The sequence below is a fragment of the Physeter macrocephalus genome, chromosome 5, assembly GCF_002837175.3.
Source record: "Physeter macrocephalus isolate SW-GA chromosome 5, ASM283717v5, whole genome shotgun sequence".
NCBI classification, from domain to species: domain Eukaryota; kingdom Metazoa; phylum Chordata; class Mammalia; order Artiodactyla; family Physeteridae; genus Physeter; species Physeter macrocephalus.
In genome coordinates, this window is record NC_041218.1 from 6,769,992 (window position 1) to 6,797,578 (window position 27,587).

At 54.0% G+C, this 27,587-nt stretch overlaps 1 protein-coding gene across 1 annotated transcript; it reads left to right on the forward strand.

Moving 5' to 3' along the window:
- Positions 1-1,022: 1,022 nt before the first annotated feature.
- Positions 1,023-6,914, forward strand: ZNF467 (zinc finger protein 467). The gene is made up of 4 exons (XM_007122398.4): positions 1,023-1,094; positions 1,580-1,696; positions 2,513-2,626; positions 5,119-6,914. Exons 1-4 carry the CDS (start codon positions 1,061-1,063, stop codon positions 6,621-6,623), a joined length of 1,770 nt encoding a protein of 589 aa, XP_007122460.2. The 5' UTR covers positions 1,023-1,060; the 3' UTR covers positions 6,624-6,914.
- Positions 6,915-27,587: the final 20,673 nt, after the last annotated feature.

Consider the following 27,587-nt stretch of genomic DNA (forward strand, 5'->3'; position numbering starts at 1 on the left):
GGGGGGGGGGAAGGAGGGGGGGGGGTGAGCGGCCGGGGGGGGGAAGGGGCGGGGGGAGAACCGGGAGGGGAGGGAAAGGCGGCCCTGAGCCTGCGGAGGGGGAGGGGAGCTCTGCCGCGGAGGCTGCCCCAGCGGAGGGTCAGGGGGGCGGTGGCTGCGGAGGGCAGACCCGAGGGGGCCGAGAGGGGTTGGCAGGCAGGCTGTGGGCAGGGGGAGGAGCCGGGGGGCGGGGCAGGGGGCGGGGCTGGCGAGCCAGCCAGCTTCCGCGGGGAGAGAGGGCGGAAGGCGGAGGGAGCGGGAGAGGGGAGGGGTGGAGGGAAGGCTGCCAGAGAGACTGGCGGGGGAGGGGAGTCTGCTGGGGGAGGGGCAGGGGACCCGCTGGAGGAGGAGCCGCGAGGGCGGCTCGAGGGCCGGGTGTCCAAGCCTGGGAAAGCCCCGCGGGGGAGGGGCGATGGTTTTGAGGTAGGGTTTTGGGGAGGTGAAGCCAGAGTCATTCCTGCCTCCGGTGAGGACCCTCCTCCGAGGGCCTCCCCACCAGTTGCCCAGTAGTGATACTCACCTCCGCCCCTAGGCTGGCTCCTATTTCACCAGCTCCTGCAGTGACAGCTGGAGGGCCTAGGAGACGAAGTTCCCCGTTCTCCCCTCTGGTCTCCCACCCTCCACCCTCTCCCCAGAGAATCGGTTGATTCCTGACACCCCTAGGCAAGGGCCCTGGGGGGTGGGGAGCGCTGAAGGGCTGGTGCTGGCTCCGAGAGACCTGCAGGTGAGGGTGGCAGGCTGACTTCCAGAGCTGACCTGAGCTTAGCTTGCAGAAATGGCTTCAAGGCCTTCTTCGCCTTGGTCCACCTTCAAAGGTCTCTGCTTTCTGAAATCCACGTTCCCTCATTTCCCTCACCTGTACCTGAGGACATCACCTTTGGAGCTCCTGGAGATAGCTGACGGGGAGAGGTTGGGCAGAGCCAGGACCCAGGTGGAAGCTGTCTGAGAAGAATCTGAACCAGGTTGTATTTCTCCTTAGGGTCTGTGGCCGGATCCCCAGGAGGAGTTATTCTGGGTTGCCATGAGAGAGACCTTCGAGGCCCTCAGGTCCCTGGGTGAGCCAGCAAAACTGAAGGAACTTGGATGGGGGGCAGGGGAGTAGGAGGATTCAAGAGCATACTACGCCTGCTGCTTCCCTAATTCAGACAGCAGAGCATCCTCAGGAGGTCGCAACCCTGATACCCCGGAGAGCCTGGGAGCCTTTCTCTAGGGCAGCATCCTTTTCGGTTTCATCAGGAAGAATGCCTGGTCCACGCTGGAGGTTGTGCTAGCACTCACAGAACACCAGGATATTTAAATCTATTCTCTCTCTTCCTTCTGTCTCCTGTCTTTGATGCAGTGCAAGGGGCCTGAGGTCGATACCTGGCCAAGCCACTGCAGGGCCTGGCTGTCCCTTGTCCGTGCTAGTTAGACACCCTTCCTTCCTGAGCACATGGGGAAAACCCACTGGGTGGGCTGGGAAGGGGAAGACCCCCCCCATCTTTGATCACCTCTTCTGTACTTTGTGCTTTACTTGGACCCATCCTTTTGCCTGTAACAGGACTCTCTGTGGGACAGCCGGAGATGGCCCCCCAAAGTGAGCCTGGGGAAGAGTCCCATAATGCCCAGGAACAGATGTCCCCTCCCCGGGAAGAGAGAGCGCTGGGCAAATGCTCAGGTAAGTAAGTGGGGACCAGGGAAGGTGGCTCAGGGCGGAGTCTTCCTTCCTTTGTTCGTCAGGTATTTATTGAGCACCTACTAAGTGCCCCGTGCTAGTCTAGATATTCAGGATACCTCAGTGACCAAGGAGACAAAGATCCCTACCTTCCAGGAGCTTAATCCTAGTGAGGGCAGAGGGTCAACAGACAACAAATGGAGAAATAAGTGTACTTACAACCCGTGTTAGAAGAGGCTATGTGCTTTGGGGGCGTAAAGCGGGGTGAGGGAGCCTGAGACCACTGCAGGTAGGGGTGGGGCAGGCTGGAGGATTAAATAGTGGGGTGAAAGTAGGCCTCATTGGGAAAGTAAGATTGGAAAGAGGTGAGGGAGGCAGCTAAGCAGATACGGGGAGAAGATGGCTAAGGCAGGCGTGGACCTGGCTTTCTGACACCCCGATCTCCTCTAATGATTTGCCTTGGAACTGGAGTCCATCTGGTGGCCGGGAGGTTCCCCATCTCCCCTCCTAGGAGCCTCATGTAAGCCTCAGGGCAGGGACCCTTCCTTGCTTCCACTATCTTACACACACATATTCCAGAAATTCCTCACAGCTGTGGCTCTTGCAACCTGCACGGCCTTAGCAGCTGCCCTGCTTGAAGGAGCCTGAGGCTGCCCTGGGGCAGCTGGGAATTCAGCCCCTGCAGGTACGATGTGGGATGCAATCCTGCCGGTGGGGCCGGGACCGGGGTGTCAAAAGCCCCTGCTTCCTAGCGCCAGTGGGGAGCTCTGTCCATCTCTGATGTCTGCGGCGTCCTTGAGGTAGCCTGTTCTCTGCCAGGGCGTGAGGCCCCCAGACCAGAGGAAGGTGCCCCCACTGAACAAGGTGAAGCTCCCTGCAGAGGAGGCCGGGCATGTGCACCACGGAAGGCTGAGCCCATGGGCTCCTGCCCAGGTGAGTCTTCCCAGCTCTCCATCCCACCAGGGGGCCAGGCGGAGGGAGCAGGGGCCTGCCAGCTCCCGAGCTGCTATCTGAGGAGGCAGCCACCCCAGGCCCTACCAACCCAAGATGAATCAGGCCCCGGCAGCTTTCTGATGTAGAGCTTCAGCACGCAGAGGGAATTCTACATCCACAGACGACAGGAATCAGAGAGGCTGGCCACCAAGGAGAAACACACTCTCACCTCGACATCCTCCAGAAGTCTTAACTTCCCAGCCTGTCTCCCCCAGGCAAAGTTCATTCCTGTTGACAGCCTGAATTATGATTCCCGGGAGGACATATGGCGTTGATCAACCTTTTCATTGTCTCTCCCCAGACATGCTCCTTCCCCCAAATCTCCACTGATCTCGGTGCTACGCAAATGCTCCAAATCTGGTGTATTTGGCGCATCTCCCCCATACGCAAGGCGATCAAACAGTTCGTTCTCTCTCCACAGTCCTACCCATCACTTCCTTCCACTACCACCAGCTTTATCACCTTCTGCCTGAGTGATGTCACTTATTCCACAAGGGCTTATTTAGTGCCCACTAGGTCCAGGCTGTGTTAGGTAGAGCGGGAAGAGAGGGGCTCTAGAGTGACACAGTCCTGGCTTGAATCCTTGGTCCACGTTTTTTGGCTGAGTGACCTTGGATAGGCTAGAGGAGCCTCAGTTTGTTCACGAAAAATAAGAGTAACTTCTGCACAGGGGTTTTTGTGAGGGTTTGTGAGAGTGTATATACAGTGCTTCATCTGCAGTTGGCACTCAGTACATGGTGGCAATCCTCATTTTTATTAGACGCATAAAGAAACAGAACACAAGATGTCTGTCCTCCAGAAACTGAAATCTGATACCAATATGAGCTAGAATAAAGAATTAAAAGAACAAATAACAATAAAGGCATGTCGCAAGGAAGCGTAAAAGTGTCAACAGTTAAGTGTTTATATGAGATCCTCGTGCGTTGGATTTGTCAAAGATTTTGTTCATTTGTGCTCCGTATTGAGAGAGGTGTAGGCTTCAGCGTGGATGAGGGTGAGGGTGGAGGATGGGAAAACATTCTAGGCTGAGAAGAGACTTCGAACTAGGGAAGTTGACACGTGAAGACCAGCTTGCCCGAAGTGAGGGGTTTATGCCTGGGAGTATTAAGAGAGTTGGCCTAGGTTGGCGTGAGCCTCAGATGCAGCTAGAACTTACTTTATCCTCTAAATAAGAGAGAGCTATTGATGGTTCTTCAGTAGAAGAGTGGCACAATGAAAATGAAAGCGATATCACACAGTGTGATAAATAGTTGTTTGGAACTGGTGGATGGCTAAAAGAAACTAGGAGTAAATCTAATTATGATAGTCCATGTGTAATGTAACCAAGGCTCAGGCTATTCCAGACTTTTAGAGCCAGACAGGACCTCCCATCAGCTGGTGCAAAGGTTCTCAAACAAGAATCACTTTGGGAGCTTGAAAGAAGGAGAACAGATTCACGGGCCCGGCTCCCATAGATGCATTTTGTGAAAGTTGCCCAGGAGATTATGACATGGCATCAGATTTAGGAACCATGAACTGGTCCAACCTTTACGCCTAAGCAAGCTAACAAACTTAGTTCAAAGAGATTAAGTGACGCAACCATGGTCACACTGCTGCTTAGTGGCAGAGGAGAACCCAAGGGGACACTCCTGGTCTGGGTCCTGAGCTCCTTCCTCTTGGCTGGGCCATTGCAGTGCCCAAGGGGGCAAAGCTCCAGGGGAACCCATCTCCAGCCTGCTCCCTAAGAGGGCCCTCCCTGCTCTTCCGGCGGTGGCACCATCCATTGGTCCCCCAAGTCCTGTAAACGCAATCCTCTTCTTAAACTGGGATTTCCCACCTGGCCCTAGAAGCAGCAATGAAGGCTGCAGGAGCAGGGGGCCTCTGAGAAGCCACAGGAAGGAATGCAGAGGTACTCACTGGCCACTGGGGAGGAGTTAGAGAGCAAGGGGGGCGTCAAAGGTGAAAGTCAAGGTTCCGAGTCCCGCCCGCTGGGAGAAGGAGGCTGTAGACCTACCGTTGACATCGGCGGGGTAGATCTGGGAAGGTGGGGTATTTGGCGGTAATCCTGCTGAGCTGTAGCCAATTCGCAGGCCACGCAGGGGAGTTGCTCAACTGGAGATGAGAGGTTGAGGTTCCAGAACAGAAAGATCTGGGGGGCCACGTGGACACCTGAGCCAGGACAGGAACCTGAGGACTGAACCTTGAGGGAGAGGAAGGGGAGGCTACTCCAGAGGCAGGGAGGCAGGCAAACCGGGGCGCAAGCGTCCCCGCAGCAGAGAGCCCAGGAGGAGGGCTTGCAGTGATCTTTGGGTTTGGTCATTCCCAGGAACGTCCCAGTGGAAACAGCGGAAGCTAGACTTCAGGGCTGCAGGAAGTGGTGGTGGTATTGGCAAATAAACGTCGCATGAAATCAACGTGGGGCTTAACAGACTCGCCTTGCTTTGATCTTTCAGGGGAGGAGTGGATGATTCGGAAGGTGAAGGTGGAGGAGGAGGATCAGGAGGCAGAAGAGGAGGTGGAATGGCCCCAGCACCTGTCATTACTCCCCAGCCCCTTTCCCGCACCTGACCTGGGGCCTCTGGCCGCCGCCTATAAGCTGGAGCCGGGGGCCCCGGGGGCACTGGGCGGGCTCGCGCTGGCGGGGTGGGTCCCGACCTCGGAGAAGCCCTACGGCTGCGGGGACTGTGAGCGCCGCTTCCGGGACCAGCTGACCCTGCGGCTGCACCAGAGGCTGCACCGCGGCGAGGGCCCTTGCGCCTGCCCGGACTGCGGCCGCAGCTTCACGCAGCGCGCGCACATGCTGCTGCACCAGCGCAGCCACCGCGGCGAGCGGCCCTTCCCGTGCTCCGAGTGCGGCAAGCGCTTCAGCAAGAAGGCCCACCTGACCCGCCACCTGCGCACGCACACGGGCGAGCGGCCCTTCCCGTGCGCGGAGTGCGGCAAGCGCTTCAGCCAGAAGATACACCTGGGCTCGCACCAGAAGACGCACACGGGCGAGCGGCCCTTCCCCTGCCCCGAGTGCGAGAAGCGCTTTCGCAAGAAGACGCACCTGATCCGCCACCAGCGCATCCACACGGGCGAGAGGCCCTACCAGTGCGCGCAGTGCGCGCGCAGCTTCACGCACAAGCAACACCTGGTGCGGCACCAGAGGGTCCACGAGGCGGCCGGCCGCGCCCCGCCCTCCCCCGACGCGCCCGCCTCGCCCCCGTCCCCTGCCCCGTCCCCCACGCCGTCCCCTCCCGGGCCCAAGCCTTTCTCCTGCTCCGACTGCGGCCTGAGCTTCGGCTGGAAGAAGAACCTCGCCGTGCACCAGCGTCTGCACCGTGGCGAGGGGCGCCCTTTCGGGTGCGACGAGTGCGCACTGGGCGCCACCGTGGACCCCGCCGCTGCCACCGAGCCCTTGGCCTGCGCGCCCCGGAGCACACCGGCGCCCCCGGGCGCTCCCGCGAGCCAGCGGGCCTTCCTCTGCCCGGACTGCGGGCGCGGCTTCGCCCACGGGCAGCACCTGGCGCGGCACCGGCGGGTGCACACGGGCGAACGGCCCTTCTCCTGCGCGCAGTGCGGCCGCCGCTTCGGCTCGCGGCCCAACCTGGTGGCCCACTCCAAGGCCCACAGCGGCGCCAGGCCCTTCGCCTGCGCGCAGTGCGGCCGCCGCTTCAGCCGCAAGTCGCACCTGGGCCGCCACCAGGCGGTGCACACAGGCAGTCGGCCCCACGCCTGTGCCGTGTGCGCCCGCAGCTTCAGCTCCAAAACCAACCTGGGCCGCCACCAGGCCGTCCACACGGGTTCCCGCCCCTTCTCCTGCCCTCAGTGCGGCAAGAGTTTCAGCCGCAAGACCCACCTGGCGCGACACCAGCGCGTCCACGGCGGCGCCGCCCTCCCGACCTCCGAACCTGACCTCTTGCCTCCGGCCTGGCCCACTCCCACCGAGGTGGCGGCATCCCCGCTCTTTTTCTGAGCCTCGTTCTAGGCCGGACCCTGCCTTTGCCTTCTTTTGTTCCCTGCTTCCAGAGACCCATGCCTGACGACAGCTCCTGGGCGGAGGAGCACGATGGCATGAACAGCCTCTGGCCATTTTCCTTCCCTCTCTGTCTTGCTGGGGAGAAGTCCGGAAAGGATAACCGGCTTTGACATTCTGGGACAAAAACAGTGCTGAGAGTGAATCCTTGCTAGGAACAGTTCAGGCCTGAGTTCCTGAAAATCTCCCACCCAGAGACCCCATCGGAAAGCAGACGTTTCCCGGACCACTCCTGACCAAAGACTGAGTCAGGAACCTCTACGAGGGAGGGAAAGAATGGTGGTCTGTGTACTGAAAATTTCATTAAAATTACAATCTGAAGGTTCTGGGGCTGTGAAATGAGTTGGGGGCATGGAACCCCAGGCTTTTCTCATCCACTCACTCACCTGAATCCACACACAGACACCCCTTCCCTTCCTATCCTGCGTGAGTTAAATTTAGCCAGCTGCTGGTAATGGGCTTTATCAAATCCAAATATGATCCAGCTAATTGCTAAATCGCCATCTTGCTCCCTGCCTTTAGCTCAAGTTGACAAGGAAGAAACATCAGTATACATTTCTCATGCCAGGTGTCAAAGGCTAGAACTGTTGGAAATGCAAAGAGAGGGGACAGGGTGCCCCTGGCCATTCCTATGGGGAGGGCGTGCCACCAAGGCTCTGGAGCTCCAGGGCTCTGCCCCTGTTTGCGGCTCTGCCAAGGGGATCTCAGAACAGCAGCCTCGCCTGCCACTCTGCCGGGCAGCAGAGGAAGGGCGTCAGTGACAGATGAAGGTGGCTTTCGCGTCACACTTTCCCGTAGGTTCTCTCTTTATCACGGGTGCAGACGTTTCTGTAGCCGTGGTAGGAGAGCTGGGCTGGCTGGCAGTGACTGGGAGGGGTAGGATGATGGGGGAACGTGTTGGACTTGGAGTGAGAAGTCTTACCTTTGACCTTTCCTCTTGTAGGACTTGCGGCAGAGTCCTCATTTTCCTGGGCCTCTGCTTTCTCGTTGAAATAAGATTGCTGACGTTGATGAGGGCTGAGGCTTTTTTTTCCAATTCTAATGGCACCACCACCAAAAATAAGCCTAGCAAATATTTATTGGGTGCCTCCTATGTGCCAAGCCCTGCACTAGGCACTGGGAAACAATAGTAAGCAAGACAGACAGGACCCTGCCCTCACAGAGCTTGCAGGAAACGTGAGGGGGCTTTGGGAGTGGCGTCCCAAATTCAGGAAAAGTCAAAGGAGGTTCCCAGGATGAGGACACCAGTAAAGTGAGCCCTGAAGGATGGGAGCAGAGAGCAAGTGGGTAGCCCCTCCTCCTGGTCCTTTTCCTGGGTTCCCACCTCCTTCCTATCCCAGTCTTATAAGTCCAACTGGTCTGAATATGCGAGACCTGGGAAATCCTAGGTGGGACCCAGCCCCACAGCCATTCTGGTGAAGACCATGGTGCTGGGGGAAAAGCGGAGAAAGACCAAGAGCCAGGCGGCCCTTCTGAGTCAGAGTGCAGCAGTGAACAGAGGACAGGGCCTCTTTCCTGCTTCGGGCTTCAAGACCGTCCCCACGGCTTAGCTGGCTCCTTCAAGCACCCACACCAGTGAACTGGCACCCAAAGCGCGCACGTGCTCCATTCCTAAGTTGTTGCCTTTCCACTTTGAGAAGGAGGGGAAGTGGTCAGCGAAGGAGCCAGCCTGGTGTGTTTTAAATACAGGTTCCCCCAGCTATCCTAAAGTAGAGCGTCCCTATGAAACCTTCCGTAAGCTGAAACGTCGTAAAGCGGAGAAGCAATCACTTGAGGACACATCTTGCTGATGGAGGCACAGAACAGATAGAGAAGAAGCACAGGTGCCCACAGACACGGTTCAAAGCTATGGTGGCTTGACGCTGGCACGCTGAATGTGGTTTCCAGGAAGGAGCTTTGCAGGGTCTCTCTCACTGCTTGGGGTACGCTGCCTCTATGAGGGCAAAACAAACGCTGGATGCTATTTTCCCTTTTCATAAAAGCGGAAATCCTCTTCAGATTCCTTGCAGCTAGCGAAAGCAGGTACTAATGTCAGTCTTTCATAAAAGCGAAGTGGCGTGATTCGAACTTTCAAAAAGCAGGAGACCCCTGTAAACCCCACAGCCGGTGCGCTTTGTATCAGAAAATACTCAGGTGCTCCAAATGTCCCTATTTTCCATCTAGGTAACACTATGCTTGGGAAACTAAGTTAGTGATAAAGAGGCTATTTGGCAGGGATGGAATCAGAACAAAATGAAGTAGGTAGACTTAGAGCCTTAATCCAGGCTTTAGTGAAGTCTGCCTATCGCATAATTAGTAAGACAAAGAACTTTCCGTGTGGCCTCCTCCTTTGTCTCCTTCCTCTCCATCTGCAGGGTTGGACGAGAACAGCCAGTTAGAGTGACCTGCCGGACATCCCTGCAAATCTTGAGTCAGAAAGATTCCAGATGTTCCCCTGGCTCGGTCGGCTGGCTCAGAAGGCAGGGAGACAGGCGCTGCAGTCCTCCACCGAGAAGGACTTGTGAGCTTTGGGGTCCACCCAGCCTTGCGTAAACGTTGTAGGGAATTGAACAGAAGATCTTGTCCTTGTGGCATTTACAGTCCAGATATAAGACAAGCAGCTGGTTGCTTTGGGACCCAGAATGCTGGGTGCTCTGGGACACTCCGAAGAAGAAAAAGCCAAGATCCCTGACTCACAGACCTAAACCTTAGATGGGAGAGAGGCTTGAGTTTCATAAAACACCTGGACCATCATATGTGGTGGTCTGGGCCCAGGTGTTCTGTTCTTCAGGATACAGGTATTGGAGGAGTTCAGAGAAAGGGGCGGGCCTGAGCCGGAACAGTCAGGGATGGCTTTGCCAGGAGGAGGGTCCTGGGTGAGTCTGGAAGGTGCATACAACTGGAAGAGACCAAGAGGAGGTGGAAGGAACCGGGAGGAACTGGGAACCATTAAATGCTAAACCTTACGTTGACGCGCCGGGCTGCAGGGGATCAGGTATTTGCACACAGTTTGAGATGAGAACAGGTCATCCGGCTCAGGGCCAGTGCAGAGGGAACTCACATCTCCAGGGCGCCCTGTTCCAGGTCCTCTGCCAGCGAGGCATCGAACAATCAGGACGCCCTTCTCCCATAGCCCTTCACCGAGCCGGTCCCAGCCCTACACCTCCCTGTGTCAGCCACCCCAAAAGAAACTATCGAGGGACGAGGGACAGGGCAGGCAGTATGAAAAGGGGTTGTTGTTATTACCGCTAATCATAATGGTAGCTAATATTTACCTAATACTTGCTATGTGCCGGGGCCTGACCTGAGTTCTTTACATACATATTAACATAGCCAAAACTCACAATAACTACCATTATTATCCCCATTTTATAGATGTGGAAACTGAGCACAGAGCAATTAGGCCTTTTGAACAAGGTCATTTCTTCCTTCCTTCATTCATTCAATAAACATGTATAGGGTACCTGCTTGTGTGTCTGACACTGTTCGCTGCTGGGAATAGTAATAATAGTTATAAACTAAAATGTGTCCAATACTTACTCTGTGCTAAGTACACTGCAAACTGAGGGCTTTACAAGTGTTGCTCTGTTTTTCTTTCCGCCACCCTATGAGTGGTCAGCATTGTCCTTGGTCAAGTTTTTCTGATGAGGTAAAAGAAGCTCAGAGAGTCTAAGTTACTTGAACAAGTCACACAGCATATGTGGTGAAAGCAACCCAGTGGTCTGATCCTAGAGCCTGTACTTTAAAAAAGCACATTTTACGTTCCCACCAACAGTGCACAAGGGTTCCGTTTCTCCTCGCCAACCCTGGTTGTTTTCTGTTCTTTTGATGGTAGCCGTTCTAACAGGTGTGCGGTGATCTCTCTTCGTGGTTTTGGCTTGCATTTCCCTAGAGCCTGAATAGTTAAACACCAAGCTCTGTGTCTTCGCAGAGCGGACCCTCAACGTTCCTGGTCCTCAGGGAGCTCAGTGGATGGATCTAGTGATCAGTGTGGAAGGCAAGCATGAGAAGGGCCATGGGATGAAGGGTGAAGAGCAATGAAGTACACGTGGAGGGTCGGGAGGGGCCTCTGGAAGGTGGGGTGACTTGCTGAGATCTCACCTCCTCGGACTGGGCTCTCAGCCAGCCGGGTACTGTGGTCACATTCACTCACCGGGTTAAGGAGTGTCTGTGTCCTGGGAGAGGGAAAGGGGTTCCTGCCCCTGGGCCCAAGGCAGCAAGCCACACTTCCAGGGGGCAGACCCCTGAGAAAAAGCAGGAAGCAACTGAAAGCAAGGTCGCGTATCGGTTGCAGAATATTCCATTTCCAGAAGGGATGGTGAATTATGGAGTCACCCTGAGGCGGGGATATGGGAGTTGGTAGGAAAGGGTGGCTGTCAGCTGTAACCGGCTTGTAATTGGGACAAGAGCCTGTATCACAGGCTTTAGTGACACCGCCCAGCGCAGCCCGTCTCCGGGCCCCAGTATCTGAGAATCGCCTGGCTGTTGCCTGCCTGCCTTCCCTGCCCCGCAGGCCTCTCCCCTGCACACAGCGGGGGGCCGCGGGGTAGGGGGCTGAAAAGCCCGGGCCTGTGCTACGGGACTCCTTCACCAAAGGCGCTGTGTTGGTTTCCTAGGGGCCCTGGAACAAAGCACCACACAAGGAGGATGGAAAACAGCAGACATTTTTCCTCTCAGTTCTGGAGGCCAAAAGTCCAAAATCAAGGTGTGGGCAGGGCCACGTTCCCTCCGAAGGTTCTGGGGTGGGTCTGTTCCAGGCCTCCCTCCCAGCTTCTGGTGTTGCTGGCAACGCTTGCTATTCTTGACCTGTAGCCTCGTCCGTCCAACCACTGCCTCCTGTGCTCACATGGCCTTTCCTGTGTGTGTGTGTGTGTGTGTGTCTGTCTCTGTGTCTCTTCTCTTCTTAGAAGGACCCAGTCACATTGGACTAGGGCCGCCCCAGTGACCTCATCTTAACTTGACTGCATCTGTAGGGACCCAATTTCCAGATAAGGTCACAGTACCAGGTCCCAGGGTGAGGACTTCAGCCTATCTCTTTAGGGGACACATTTCAACCCATCGCAGGGAACTTCACAGAGATACTGTGTCAACCCTGGAGGAGGAGAGACTGAAATGCAGGCTCCCGGTGCTGGGAGGGGATGGCTGGCCCCACCCCGGAGGGAAGGGGGCTCGAGCAGCACAGCTCTGATCAGACTCGACTTGCGTTCCCCAGAGCTCCTGCCTTCCACGTGACAGGCTGGGAAACTAGCTCTGGAGATACATCAGAGTGTTCAAAAAAGCTCAGTGATAATAACAGAAATGTCGCTTCGTGTTCCTTTCTTCTACAGTAATGTGTTTTTTTTGTTTTTTTGCGGTACGCGGGCCTCTCCCTGTCGTGGCCTCTCCCGTTGCGCAGCACAGGCTCCGGACGCGCAGGCTCAGCGGCCACGGCTCACGGGCCCAGCCGCTCCGCGACACGTGGGATCCTCCCGGACCGGGGCGCGAACCCGCGCCCCCCGCATCGGCAGGCGGGCTCTCAACCACTGCGCCACCAGGGAAGCCCCTACAGTAATGTTTTAAATGGATATTTTCTTCTAAAACAGTAAAATAGCTTTGACATGACTGTAAACAAAGAAAAAGCACAGTTGACTTTTAGGAGACTGTAGGAGCAGCTGAGAAATGAGCTATCTTCGTTCAAACGTGACTGTTTTGTTTACTGTCTCTGAAAACTGTGTGTGTGTGCGCGCGCGCACACACATGCCTATTCTAGGGTTTATTTGTGGGGAGACCCTAAGATGGAGGAACGGCACGGGGCTGAGTGTGCCTTGAGGGGTAAGTGGGTTTGAAGGGCAGGGCATGCAGTTCAGAGAAATGGGCTGCGCTGGGGGGGGGGGGCTTTTGCTCAGCATCTGGAGGGAGAGAGGATGGGCAGACGGCAGACTTAAGTGAGATGAATTGGTCTGCAATAGTGAACATTTTTTCTGCCCCAGGAGACTCAAAAACCCTCGTCGGAGTGGTGGCGGGACCTGGCATAGTGTGGTCACAGCGTGGCAGATGCCCTTCGGGAGGAAAGTAATTCCAAGGACCTGGTGGAGAGCTTCACCCCACCTTAGGGTGGGAGAAACAAACTACTCTACCTTATTGGTATTTTGTTAACCAGAGACAAGTCTGTATTTCACAATCAGGGTTGACTACTCTGTTGCAGATGGGTGACATCCTATCCTTTCCTGCGAGCAGTAATTTGGGGAAAGGCTGCGCAGCGCTGTGCTGTGGCCTCAGGTGGTGGAGAAGCTGGGGGTCCTCACGACGGGCATTGCCGGAAACACTTCCCCAACTACCTGACAGAGAACAGAGCTCCGGGCTAGGAGGAGGTCAGCCTCACGGCAGGGACGTTCTTGGTCAATACCAGGACCTGGATTTACACCATAGGCTTATGTAACATCATTACGTAAGGTCATTAGGGGCATTTCAAGCGGATTCTGCTTTAGGCTCTCCGGATGCCGGACCTGGGCTCCCCTATAGCCCGGCCAGGCAGCTCCTTTCCCTCACTGAGTTTCTCCGCTCAACGTTTCCCTGGAGGGCTTTCAGGGCCCCTGAGGCTCGGCCCTGTGGCCCAGCTTCCCCCCAGAAGGGGTGTGTTTTGGTGGATGAGGCAAACTGTCTCCGAGTAGCTGCTCCTCGATCGCCCCCTCCGGGACGCGAGCCCGCGCATCCGCGGCGCGCTCGAGCTTGCCACGCTGACTGGTCCTCGCTGCGCGGCTGCCCAAGCCCAGGCTTGCCGACCACCTGGACTATACTACTACCTCCTCCCATCAAGTCTGGCCTCCAGCTCCTCCCACTTTCCAATGTATCCTCCAGCTGGTAGGGGGGTCTTGCTTTTAGCTTGTTAGGCCCCAGCCTAAAACTTTCATTCATTTCCTACAGTTTGAACGCACCTTCTTCACTGGGCGTATCCAAATTCGCAGCCGTTGGTGCATTGTCTTAGGTCAGCTGTGGATGCATCTGTCTTCCTCTGTGGGTTGTGAGCTTTCCTGGCATCTAGCCTGGCTCCCGTCCCCCAGCCAGCACTCAATAAATATTTGGGGTTTTAATTCAAAGCCCTCTGCAGTTGGCCCCAACGACCCTTTTTTAACTTATTTCCCAAATCTCCTGGGTAAAAACCCTCCCCAAGCTCCACTAATCTTGCTCTTTCCCCCTCATCTTGCCGAGTCTTTCCCACCTCCCCTCTTTGCCTCCCTTGGCTTCCCCATCATGAAGTGGCCACCCAGCTCAACGTCCCTTTTATTTATTTATCTTTTAAAAAGTTATTTATTTACTTATTTATTTGTACAGCAGAAATTAACACAACATTGTAAATCAACTATACTTCAATTTTATTTTGTTTTATTTTTTATTTTATTGGAGTATAGTTGATTTACAATGCTGTGTTACCTTCTGCTGTCCAGCGAAGTGAATCAGTTTTACACATACGTACATCGAATTTTTTAGATTCCTTTCCCACGTAGGTTCCACTTCCCTTTTAAATCCTACCTCGTCGTCAAGCCCAGATGGAGGCCCCCCCCTCGGGTGGGGTGGTGGTCCTCGGGGAGCTCCTCCTTTAGGTACTCAAGGCCACATCTGATGCTACCTGCAGCATTGTGTTTCCAAATACCTAAAACTTAGCGCTTAGCGTGACCTAGGCTCTTAGTTAATTCTCCAAAGTGCCCTTGGGTTATCCTCATTTCACAGGTAAGGAAACTGAGGTTTAGAACAGTTGAGCTCTCAGGGATGTGAGGGCCTCGTCTCCCCAGGCAGACTGGGGGCAGCTCCAGGTCGGGCGTCTTGTTCACCGTGTGGTCTCCTAGGACCCGGTTCACTGGGTGCTAGTTGAACTGGGTAGCGGGAAGAGGAGCCCACCCATCTCTCCCCTCCTGAGAGCCTTGGTGCCTAGAATCCACCTTTTCAGAGTCATAGCTTCGGGCTAAGTCACCGTAATGGCCGAAGCATAAATCCTGGAGAGAGAATAAAATTCAGCGATCCATTCCCCAACGCCCCCCACCATCCCCCACCCCCGCTGCCAGAATGCTTAAGGCTAAATTGACTGTTCAGGTGCAACTCTCAGAGTTCGATGTCAGGTATATCTCACATACTTTACGTCTCCCCCGTTTTAACAGCCAGATGTAAAATATGGTCTTTATTTGTGTTTCCTCCGGATATACCTATACCTACGTTACCAGATGAGAAGACAAACACACAGACCCAGAAGAGGCAAGAGCCTCACTTGGGAGAGCGGATCCGAAAGGAAAGCAAGAACATTGGTGTTGGAGGGGCCTGGGAATTTTCTAGACCCGCGGTCCCTAAACTTCTGTGGACCACCAAGCAGGTTGGTAAGACGTTTGAAATGCTCCCCAGAAAAACGTGCAGAGAAACAACAGTTTGCATATAATTTCAGAGGGCACGTGGACCACTCCACCCCGACCCCAAGCCCACCCGTGGCCTTCAGAGTCTCTGAAGCTCTGAAATTTTAACCCCTCATCCTGCACGTGAAAGAACAGAGGCCTGGAAACGGAGAGAGGCCCCCAGCCCGGGACTGAGGGTGGGAGAGAAGGAAAGATAGAAATCCTCGGTTTGGCCAGGGCAGGCCCTGCTGGCACGTGTCCGGTTCTCCTCGTGATCCTTCGCCTAGGCTGCCCCGACCACAGGAGGAGCCTAAAGGCAATTTGGAAACTGCGATGGGGCCAGAGGAAACACCCCGGCTCTGCAACCCCCTTCCTGTCCAGCAGGCTTGGGAGGGTCGGGTAGTCAAACCCACAGCTAAGTGAGCTAGCTGAAGGGCTGGGACCAGATCAGGAATCAGAATTAGCCAAAGGACCCACACACCTTCACCTCTGGGCCCAGACCGAAGCCCCCCAGCCTGGCTGGGCCAGGGGGCTGGCGTACACCCCCGGGAGGGCCTAGCTGGGCGGGAACCAGGAAGCCCAGTGCCTCCCTGCCCATGGGGTACCCCCGCCCCGTGAGCAGTCTGCCGGGGGCTTTTCATTTCGCAGCCGCAGCTGCCGGCACACCCCCGTCTCATCTGGCTGTGTTGTGCTTTGTTTCAGGAAGGAAACAAAGCAGCGATCCCCACCCCTCACCCCTACTTCTATTCTCAGTCAAGGTCACAGGCTCCTCCTCTCCTCCTGGGGCCAGCGTCAGGGTTTACAGAACAATCTTCCGAGAGCTTTCAACAGCTCTGTGAAAGTGGTTGTTTGGGGAACCATTGCTGAGCGGGACAGGGGAGATGCCCCCAAACTCGAACTGACTGTCTGTCTGAAGTCAAGCAGGTACTTGAGAATCCCTGGGGAAAATCGAGGACCTGTCCAGTGTCACCGTGGGGACTGCCTTTTGCAAATGTAACTGGTTCAGGAAATGAGCTGCACTGGGTGCGTGGCGAGCAAGAAGCAGCTTCAGTTTTTCCTCCATCAGCCCCTTCAAAGCCATTCTGTCAGGCCTGCCTTCTCCACTGGACCAGGTTTCACCCCTGTGCGACCTTCACCCTGACGGTGAGTGACTGAAAACCACCACCACTCGCGCGCCCCCAGCTCTGCGCGTTAGCGCCCTGGGCTGGGCCCTGAGAACAGGTTTTCGGCCCGCCCCACCTGGGGTCCTTCATGCCACTGTCGTCCTGTGGCTTTGGGGCTCAACAGGGCCTGGACGGTCCCAGCCGGCCCCGTTCGCAGGCCTGGTGGTTGGAGCCGGCTGTCGGCCGGGCCCCTCCTCTCCCGCTCCAGCTTTCCTGCTGCTTTCTTCACGTGGCCTGTGAAAGCGGCCTCTCCTCAGCCTCTGCATCTCCAGGTTCCCACTGTCACCGTCAGTCAAATGACTGACCGACGTTCTCGGTTCCAAATTCCTAGAGGAGAACATTGGACGGGCTGAGCTCAAGGCAAGTCTAGCCAGGTTTGGTCAGCCGCGACCAGGAGGCCGAGGTCACCTGGTTGTGGTACGAGTGCCATGTTCTGCCCTGTTTATGGGCGAAATGGAAATTCCCAGGGAGAGGGGTGGCCGTGAGCCCCCAGGCTGGACAGAGGCGTCTGCCGCGGGGTCACTGCGACCAGATCCAGCCCCGGGCCAACTCTTACACTGACAGTCCCTACAGGACCATCAGGCTGGTTCACTCTGAGATCGTTGGCGGTTACTTAGAAAGCTGCTTCGGCAGAGTGGCGGCGCGGAGAGTAGACTGAGAGGGTACGAAGGTAAGTTGGGGGGAGGAAGTGGAGGCCAGATGTACAGGCTGCTCGGAATAGACGTCTGGTTCTCTTTCATCCAGCACAGCTGTCCTTCCGGGACAAGCTTCCCCCTTATTCTTCCTGCTTCACCGACGTGGCCGGGTGAAGCTGCCACGTGCTCGCATGGTCTTGCCCTCTGTGCCGGCCAGTTGTTCAGGTGGGAACCCAACATGGGCTGGGCCGGTTGGGGCCCTCTGCAGGGGCTTTGCCTCGGAGACTGTGTGAGTCAGACCCTCCCAGGGAGCAGAGGCCGTGCTTGTCAAAGTCGGAAGCTTTTGAAGGCCGTATTTCGTATCATGTGGACGAGGCTCGTCTTCGGGGCAGGCGAACGGAGCTGACCACAGAGAAAAGCAGGGATGAGAGATGGAGAGAACCTTGGCCTCAGATGAGCCATATTCAGGTGGGAACCCAACATGGGCTGGGCCGGTTGGGGCCCTCTGCAGGGGCTTTGCCTCGGAGACTGTGTGAGTCAGACCCTCCCAGGGAGCAGAGGCCGTGCTTGTCAAAGTCGGAAGCTTTTGAAGGCCGTATTTCGTATCATGTGGACGAGGCTCGTCTTCGGGGCAGGCGAACGGAGCTGACCACAGAGAAAAGCAGGGATGAGCCATAGATTCTTGACATTCCCGAGGCCGAATGGCATTCCTGGCTTTCGGTGGCAGCCACGGAGATGCGCCGCTTGGGTTTCCCTTCCAAAGCAGCTCCATTCCGCCGTGGGTGAGCGTGGCACGGTCGGCCTGCAGAATCCACCTCAGCTTGTGAGCCGAGACCAAGCCCTCCCCAAGAAGTGCCCAGCCAACCCGGAGCGCGGCTGGGGACTCGGGCCTGGCCCTCCCTGCCCACTGTGGACCTCTGCTCCGCCGCGCCCCGTGGGTCGGCCGAGACTCTAGGCCTCGCGCTTTGAAGTCCCACGTACACGATTCTGCTTCCTCCCAACTTTGCTTTCTGAGGCGTCAGATGCACATTGTGCCTAAGACTGTTTTCTCCCTCTTTAAATCTTTCACAGGAATTACCTCCCAATATATCTCTTACCCCCTACCTCTACCTGCTTCCAGAAGGACCCATCTGACACCCTCTCCCGGGAATTCAATGAGCCGATACATTTCCCTTTACATCTTGGTTAGTTGAGTTGGGCTTCTGACCTTGCAGTCAAAAGATTCCTGACATTCTACCCTTGGCTTTACACAAACAGTATTCAAAACATGAAGCAGGTCCTCCAGCCCCTTGCCCGGAGCTCCTTCCCTTCCTGGGATCCCTTATTCTTCTCCCACCACCAGAGGACCCAGCTGACCTGGTTTCGCATTGAAAGAATGGCTCTCCTGGCCCCTGGCTTTTCCCCACAGGCTGAAGGAGGCTGGAGCCCAGAGCTTGCTCCACTAGCAGTGGGGTTCAGCGGAAGCTAAAAGCACAGATCCATGAAAACATCCACTCCTTCTCTTCTTAACCACTGATTCCCAGAAGATGGACACTCGCCCCTCCCCATTCCTCCAGGTGAATCAGCAGTGGAAGGGCCTAAGACCCCTGCTCAAAGGGAGCCCAGTTCAGTGCAGGCCGCCAAGGGGGTGTCAGAGTCTGACGCTTGCAAGTTTCCAGCTGGGGTCAAGGTTATTAGCACCCCAGCTTGCCCAGCACCCAGGCGGTGACCACCCCGGTGACGCCTCTGTGCTGGGCATCATTGCATTCCGGACCGCGAAAGGAAAAGAAGGTGGGAGCAGTGGCCCTTCAAGGTCATCTTCATCAGCCTGCTTTCCGGAACCATCCTCCAGACCAAAGCAGCCACGATGCCACAAGGGCAGAAGTGATAACTGAGGCCCCGGGGCCAACGCCTGCAGCTCGGGATGCAACGCTTCCTGGACCACCTGGAGCCATTTCCAGGCAAACATGGGAGACCCGTGCTGGTGAGGCAGCCTTCCCTCTAGACTTGGAAAGATGCGTTCTGATGGACTGGGCTCCAGCAGCATCAAGCAAGAAATGGAAGAGAAGGAACACCTTCCCTGGAGTGGGGCCTGTGAAGGAAGAGGAGACCCCTGGCAGGACTGTGACAACAGGGCTCTGCGCTCCTACATGGATGTGATTCAATGTAGCTCCAGGATGACTGGGAAGAGAGGGCCCTGGGGGGAGCTCGTCTGGCACCGGCGCGGCCCTTTCGCTCACACGGCGGAGCAGGTGACTCACTGTTCTAAGCCGGCACGATGAGGATGAATGACACTTCACTGGACGAAATGAAATAGTGCATAATGATGACACGATGGAGCACAGGGCCTGGCGAATTCTGGGTCTGAAATTAGCTAACGTGGGCTTCCCTGGTGGCGCAGTGGTTGCGAGTCCGCCTGCCGATGCAGGGGACGCGGGTTCGCGCCCCGGTCCGGGAGGATCCCACGTGCCGCGGAGCGGCTGGGCCCGTGAGCCACGGCCGCTGGGCCTGCGCGTCCGGAGCCTGTGCTCCGCAAAGGGAGAGGCCACAACAGTGAGAGGCCCGCGTACCGCAAAACAAAAAACAAAAAACAAACAAAAAAAAATTCGCTAACGTTACTGAAAAACACATTGAATCTTATTTTATAAAACTCATCCAGGGCAGGACTATTCTCTGATCTTTCCAACCTCAGTACTTACAGAGCGTCATGATTTTGAGCAGCACATAGTAAGTGCTCAGCGAGCGGTAACCAGCGTTGTTCTTTTTTTTCCCCCACCGGAGACAGGAGCTTTAATTGATGCTGATGGGGGTAGAAAGGGCCCCCAGGAGCCCGGAGCAGGTGGGAGGGCTGAGTCAGTCAGCGGATGCCCAAGGCCTGGGCAAGTGGGAGTGGCTTAGGGCACATTCATCTTCTTAGGATTCTGTGGCTCCTTCTTTGGGGCAGGGAGAGAGCATCTTGAGGGGAGCAATTCGCAGACCAGCGAGGGGGAGGTTAGGGATGGCTGAGAGCTCCTAACCTGAGAGAAGGCACCGCAATAGGCAGCAACCTTCTGTGTGGAAAGCTGGATCAGCTGGTCAGTGGGGGAAAGGGAGTGGGGCACTGGGTTGATGATGGAAAAGAGCTGGGGCGAGTGACAATAAACGCTGCGGACTAAGGTCAGGCCAGCGCCAAAGACACATTCCTAGAGAATACAGGGTCTAAATTAGAATGTGAGCTCAGCTAGTAATCATTATATTTCAATAGCAACACAGAAAGACAAGGCCACCAAGTAAATCGCGTTACAGCTGAATGCTTTTATGGACTCTTGGAGACTTTGGTAAAATGTCATTGGGATTATGGGTTTTTCCCCAGACTTGTGTAACGTTGTTTCAGATCTTAAAATCCCTTCAAGTGGGTGCCAAAATTCTGTCTGAAAGTGTGCCTCAAACATAAAAAAGCCGAGAGCCCTGGTAGAGCAGGTGAGAGGTTCTGGCTGGAAACCCGGCAGAGGTTGGTTTTTATTGTGAATCCACCGCTTTTACTAGCTGTGTGACTGCAGGTAAGGCTTTCACTCTCTCTGAGCCTCAGTCCCCTCCTCAGCGGGGGTGATGGGAGGATTAAATTAGGTAAGGTTTGTTGTGGTACCAGGCACATTTACCAGCACTTAATAATGTGAGCTATTGTGGGGTATTTTTATTTTCTTCTCTACACCTTTGCCTTTTGCATATTTTCGATGACTTTAAAAAATTATCAGAATGAAAGTAAATACACTAAAAGAAGACGAAGCTGGCTATGCAGGTGCATTAGTTACCTCCTGCTACGTGATGGATAACCGTACACTAAACGGTTGAAAACAAGGCAGTTTCCTGACAGTCTCTGGGAGTCTGGGGTCTGGGCTTTCTCCTCAGGGCCCCCAGTTCTTCAGTCAGGGCGTCAGCCCAGTTGCATTCCCATCCGAGGCTCAGCTGGCAAGGATCCGCTCTGAACTCACTGGGGCTGGCAGAATCATGTCCTGTGGCTGCAGGGCTGTGCTCCGCGGCCCCCTGCTGGGTGTTGGGTGGAGGCCACCCCAGACGCTAGAGGTTGCCTGCAGTTTTTCTGCAAGTTGCCGTGTTCACGTGGGCTTCTCAGCACGGTGCTGGCTTCCTTGGGCCAGCCAAGGGCTACCCCCGCATCAGTGCTCTCGTGTACCCGGGAGCCAGGTAAAACGCTCCCAGGGGGCGGCCTGGGAAAGAAGCTACAGTAGGACCTCAGCACCCGAGGGTGTGTGAGTGTGAGTGTGTGTGAGTGTGACAACGTGTCAGTTTGAATAGGTGAGTGTACGTGGATGGGTGTGTGTGTATGAGTGTATGAAAATGAGTGTGTGTGTGTTTGCGTGTGTGTAGACGGGCACATCCACCAGCTGGTCTGAGACCGTGAAGGTGGGTGGATCATAGCTGGCTGCTTGTTTAGTTTTTTTGTACGTGAAGGTCCCACGTGAAGAACCGTGGTAATGAGAGAGTAAAGAATGGATTTTAGGAGAAAAGTCGCCTGTTAGAAACGTGTGTAGGTTTTGGGGATGTAGCGCACGTGAGGGGCACTGAGCGTAGGTCACACAGTCCAAGGTCCAAGTTCATGTACCGTCTAAGTGCTCTGACACTGCGATGTCCCTCTCGGTGCAGGCGTCTCTCCACCTCTCCCCCCGCCCCGCCCCCCTCTCATAGCGCTGATGGCATGAAGTCTCATCCCCACAGCAGACCTGCTTTTCCTCAAGCGCGTGTCATGTAATCAGCCTGCAGTCGGGCTAGTCTGTCCACCGCGGAGGGCAGGTGAGGTGGTGCGTTGGCCTCCTGTGTGAGGATGAGCAAAAGCGAGGGGGCCCGAGGGGATGAGGGGTCCAACCTCGCAGACCCGGGGCCGGACACCGGCTCAGGGGCGGTGCCAGAGCGCCCGGGAGTGGGAGCAGGACAGCCGCCCACATTGCCCCGAGGGGCGGGCAGGTCTGAGAGCATTAGCTTCAGGAGCTCTAAGATACCAGAGGGCATTAGGAGTCTAAATCCCACCTTTCACTGCAGGGAGATTTCTTTTATTTCGTCTCAGATTTCCCGTTTCCAGTCTCAAGGGGAGGCCCTCTGAGTGGTCACCGCTGACAAGCCCCGGGCACTTCGCCCGTGCTGGGCACCACGTGGGAGCTGAGGGACGAGCTCACCAAGTGTCAGCCGTGGGTAAAGAGGAGGTCACCTGACTCGCACGCGGGAGAGCGCCGGAGGTGGCGGCCGAGGCTCCCTTCCTGCCCCTGCGCTGGCTGTGGACACGGAGGCTGCCACTCGCCCAGCTCGCCCCACACAGCCGGGGGTGCTGACGGGCCCGGTGGGGTCAGCAGCATGAAGACCGGTAGCCAGGCCATCGCCAGCTCCGCGGTGGTCCGCGGCCACCTCAGCCCTGGGGCCGCTGGAGGCCCCTCTCCCCTGGCTGGACCCTCTCTCCCTTCCTGGGGGCAGGGACTTGGACAAAGACTCCGGAATCCTCGCCGGCCCCTCCGCCTGGATTTCCAGCCCTTTCCCCAGGGTCAGGGAGGAGACTCGACGTCCCACGTCCCCTCAGCCGTGAGCGAGGTGCGCTTTGCAGGCCGGAAATCGTAGTTCCTGGCAGACGCCTCTCGTTCCCTCATGTTTTCCCTGGACCTGGGGACCCTGGCCTGCCTGACACAGTGAAACCGTGAGAGGCGCTTAGCGTCCCCTAGTCTTGACGAGAGCCTTGAACCTGAATCCAGTCATGAGGAACAATGAGCCAAAACCAGACAGTGGGGCTGCCCTGGCGGCGCAGCGGTTGAGGGTCCGCCTGCCGACGCGGGGGACGCGGGTTCGAGCCCCGGTCCGGGAGGATCCCGCGTGCCGCGGAGCGGCTGGGCCCGTGAGCCGTGGCCGCTGGGCCTGCGCGTCCGGAGCCTGTGCTCCGCAGCGGGAGAGGCCGCAGCGGCGAGAGGCCCGCGTACCACACACGCAGAGAAAAAACAACAACAAAAACAGACAATGGGGTGTTGTATAAGACAACTGCTCTGACATATTAAGAACTCTCAATGTCCTTAAAAAACTAAAAATAGAGTTACCGTATGATCCAGCAATCCCACTCCTGGGCATATATCTGGAGAAAACTCTAATTCAAAAAGATACATGCACCCCTATGTTCATAGCAGCATTATTTACAATAGCCAAGACATGGTAGCAACCTAAATGTCCACCAACAGATGAATGGATAAAGATGGGGTACATATACACCATGGAATATTACTCAGCCATTAAAAAGAATGAAATGATACCATTTGCAGCAACATGGGTGGACCTAGAGATTATCATACTAAGTGAAGTCAGAGAGAGAAAGACAAATATCATATGATATCACTTATTTGTGGTATCTAAAAAAAAATGATACAAATGAACTTATTTGCAAAACAGAAACAGACTCACAGAGATAGAAATCTTACCAAAGGGGAAGTGGTGGGGGAGGGATAAATTAGGAGTTTGGGATTAGCAGATACACAGTACTATATATAAAACAGATAAACAACAAGGACCTACTGCATAGCACAGGAAACTATATTCAATATCTTGTGACAACCTATAATGGAAAAGAATCTGAAAAAAGAATATATATATCATATATATATAATATATATATTATATATATTATATATTTATTATATATAATATATATTATATATATATACACAAAACTGAATCACTTTGCTGTACACCTGAAATTAATACAACATTGTAAATCAAGTACACTCATTAAAAAAAAAGAAAAAAAAGAACTGTCAATGTCATGGAAGAAAAAAGGGTAGGGGCGTTTCTAGATTAAAGGAGATGAGAGATGTGTCAGCCAAATGCAATGCATAACATTTAGTTGAATCTTGGACAAAAATAAATTGTAAATCATTATTGGGACAATTGGGGAAATTTGAATGTAGACTGCATTATGCAATGAGATTATTATGTCAAAGTTAAATTTCTTGGGGGGTGTAGTAGTATGATTATGTAGGAGATTGTTCTTAGGATATATATGATGAAATATTTCAGAGAGAAATGCCATGATGTCTGCAGTATACTTACAGATGGTTCAGCAAAAAAGAAAAAATGTCTATACATATGACGAGAGAGAGGTAAAGCAACTGTGGCTAAATATTAACAACTGGTGAATTCTAGGTGAAGCGTGCTTGTATGTTCGTAGTACCATTCTCTCACATTTTCTGTAGGTTTCAAATTAAAGGGAAACATATCAATTCCACTACATGATATATATTTGTAAAACTGATACAGATATGTATTGTTAATGCTAAATGTCTTCCAGAAGCCATTTGACTTTCCCTGTCCATAGCCTTAAAATACATATTCAGTGATCCTATTTTAGGGGATTTCAAAAAAGGAAAAAAGCCGCAGGCACTGCAAGCCAAACACCAAACAGTGAAAATATGTCCAAATAAAAGATGGTGCCTCAGTTGCATGAAATATTGTCCAGTGATTAGAACTACAATGTGAAACAATCCACACAGTCACATGGAAACACCTAGGATAGACTCGCTTCTGGCTGCAGGAAACATGGTGGAGGTACCAACTTTGGGCTTTGCTAATAAAATGGACTTTGCCCAGTAAAATGTGAAAATTGAGAAAGGGTATTTCTGGCAGGGGGAACGGCAAGGAAGAATGTGAATGTTTGGGCTCAGGTATGCGGAAGGAGCCGGGCTGAGGTATGAGTTCTGTGAGAGAAGTCAGTGCGTGATGAGATAGTTCAGCTAAGTGGAGGCCAGCCCATGGAAGGCTCTGGATGCCGGGGTAAGCTGAGGGACCTGATTCTGCCGTCCGTGGGGAGTCTCTGAAGGATGCTGACCCAACTCCCCACCCCCAGCAAGGTGGCAGCAGCATCAAGCTCTGCTTTAGGGAGAGAAACCTGGCGACAGTAAGACACGGGCTCACCCCGCATCCAGGACGCACACACAGGATGACCTCATGTGCTGCACAGTGGAAGCTCTGAGGGTCCTTCAAATTGTTTAGGAATAGAAGGGGCCTCTTCATGGCTTCTCAGCCTTCCTTTCAGCCCTCGGACCACACTGGTTGCAGCTTTGATCTGTAATCGCTTGTCCTCCCCTGCAGGTGGCGCCGAGGCCCTGGGACTGAAGCCCAGCAATTGCCTCCTAAACTGGAATTCAGAAATGCAGCCACTCTGCCTCGATTTGACAGAGAAGGTGGTCTCCATGCAATCTGATGGACGGTGAGAGGCATTCCAGGCTAAGAAGAGCCTCCTTTTCTGCTCACAACCACCTGAAAGTCAATATATAGGTGACAGAGGGCCGGGCCTCACTCCAGACCAATGGAATCTGTGCAAGCGGACCCTGACCTGACCCCAATGTGTGCCCAGGTCTGCTGCTGTAGGGTCTTGTCCTTCGTCACCTTAAAGTCCACCTCACCACCAAGCCAGAAACATTTACAACATTGACAGTGGAGAGGATGGAGTGTCTGAGCCAAGTGGACACCGATGCTCCAGGACTAGGATAGAATGTTTCTAACTTCTTTCCTGTAATAATGCGTGACCAGCCTCTTAACAGGGGGGGGAAGCAGAAACACAGCACTGAACCCCAGGTGTCGATGGTATTAGCTCACAGTTTTAATTAGAATCTGAGGGTTCTATAAACTCTTGGAAATTTTCAATGAATTCATTCCAATAGCCTCACTCTCTGGTGTCTCAAATCCAAATAAAAGCGTTGTTCAGATATTCAATACATGTTTATTGAACCCCTACTATGTCCCTGACCCAGTGTTGTTGCAGAAATACAACATGTATCCGCCCTCATTCATAGAGCTTAGATTTGGGGGTGGGGAGCATTCAACAAATAGCGCACAAATAAATGTTTCACGTTAGTAGTCTTTTTTTTTTTTTTTCCTCGGTACGCGGGCCTCTCACTGCCGTGGCCTCTCCCGTTGCGGAGCACAGGCTCCGGGTCCACAAATGTGCTTTCTTTGGCCCATGTAGTTTTGGGGTTTTTTTTAAATGCTTTTAATTGGTTGCCAGCATTAAAGAAAAGCAGGAGCTGTCCCGTGATAATTCAGATTTCTCACTTCCCTTTTTTTTTTTTTTTTTTTTTTTTTGCTGGGGGTACGCGGGCCTCTCACTGCTGTGGCCTCTCCCGTTGCGGAGCACAGGCTCCGGATGCGCAGGCTCAGCGGCCGTGGCTCACGGGCCCAGCCGCTCCGCGGCACGTGGGATCTTCCCGGACCGGGGCACGAACCCGCGTCCCCCGCATCGGCAGGCGGACTCTCAACCACTGCGCCACCAGGGAAGCCGTCACGTTAGTAGTCTTAAAGTTCTTTTTTTCTTCCTCTTTGACTTGCCTCAGACTTGAAGGTGCAGCTTCCAGTGTGCTCTTGCTCTGCATGTTTTAGGATCTCACTTTGCTCTGAAGCCAGATTACCCAAGCTCCAAGCCCAGCTCAGTCCCCTAGTGGCTGTGTGACCTTGAGCAAGTTTCCTCATTTGTAAAATAAGAATGAGATAATGGGGGCTTCCCCGGTGGCGCAGTGGTTAAGAATCCATCTGCCAACGCAGGGGACACGGGTTCGAGCCCTGGTGTGGGGAAGATCCCACATGCCGCGGAGCAACTAAGCCCATGCGCCACAACTACTGAGCCCACGCTCTAGAGCCCGCGAGCCACAACTACTGAGGCCCACGCGCCTAGAGCCCGTGCAACAAGAGAAGCCACTGCAGTGAGGAGCCCGCGCACCGCAACAAAGAGCAGCCCCCCACTCGCCACAACCAGAGAAAGCCCGTGGGCAGCAACGAAGACCCAACGCAGCCATAAATAAATAAATAAAATAAGTTTACTAAAAAAAAAAAAAAAAAAGATGATAGCATTTACAGCTACCTAAACTGCTGTGAGGAATAGGGAATGAAGGAACTCATAAAAAGTACTCAATGGTTTTCTTCATATAAATCTTTGTTGGATTTATTCCTAGATACTTGAATTTTTGTTACTATAAAAATGTTTTATTTTCTTTTAAAAAAAAATTTATGTATTTATTTGGTCACACCGGGTCTTAGTTGCAGCACGCAGGCTCCCTAGTTGCGGCATGTAGGATCTAGTTCACTGACCAGGGATGGAACCTGGGGCCCCTGCACTGGGAGTGCAGAGTCTTATCCACTGTGCCACCAGGGAAGTCTCCCCCAGTTTTTTTATTTTCTAACTGCTGTTGTTGGTATATGCAAATACAACTTACTCTGATACATTGGCCTTTAGCCATTTATAAACTCTCCCATTAATAGGTTATCTATAGATGTTTTCAACTGTCTATATAAACAGTCATATCACCTGCGAGTAATGACTCCTGTGGTCCTTTTCTGATCGTCAAACCTGCATCTTCCTCGCTCACTGTTCTGCCTAGGACATCCACTGCAGTGCTGAATTACAGTGTGGAAGTCGGCCCCCTTTACTTGTTCAATATGTCATCATTAAGTATTATGTTTACCGTAAGCCTTTTTTTTTTTTTTGGTAGATAATCTTTATCAAATTAAGCGATGTCCTTTCTCATCCCAGTTTACTTAGAGTATTTATGGATGTTGGCTCTTCTCAGACGATCTTCATGCAGCTACTGAGATGATCTTTCTCCTTTATTATGATGCCGTTACCACTAGTGATTTCCAAATGTTAAAACCATTTGTGAATCTCTGCAATAAAACCAACTCGCTCATGACTTCTTTTCATTTTATAAACTGCTGCACTGTTTGATAATACTTTAAGATTTTTGCTCCTTTGAACACTTTTGGAGATTAGCCTGTGACTTT

Bases quoted from the DNA above. Each gene is read 5' to 3' on its own strand.
- ZNF467 (XM_007122398.4), top strand. From the start codon at position 1,061: ATGAGAGAGACCTTCGAGGCCCTCAGGTCCCTGG. The intron at 1,095-1,579 runs GTGAGCCAGCAA...TGCCTGTAACAG, and splicing joins CGAGGCCCTCAGGTCCCTGG to GACTCTCTGTGGGACAGCCG. The intron at 1,697-2,512 runs GTAAGTAAGTGG...GTTCTCTGCCAG, and splicing joins AGCGCTGGGCAAATGCTCAG to GGCGTGAGGCCCCCAGACCA.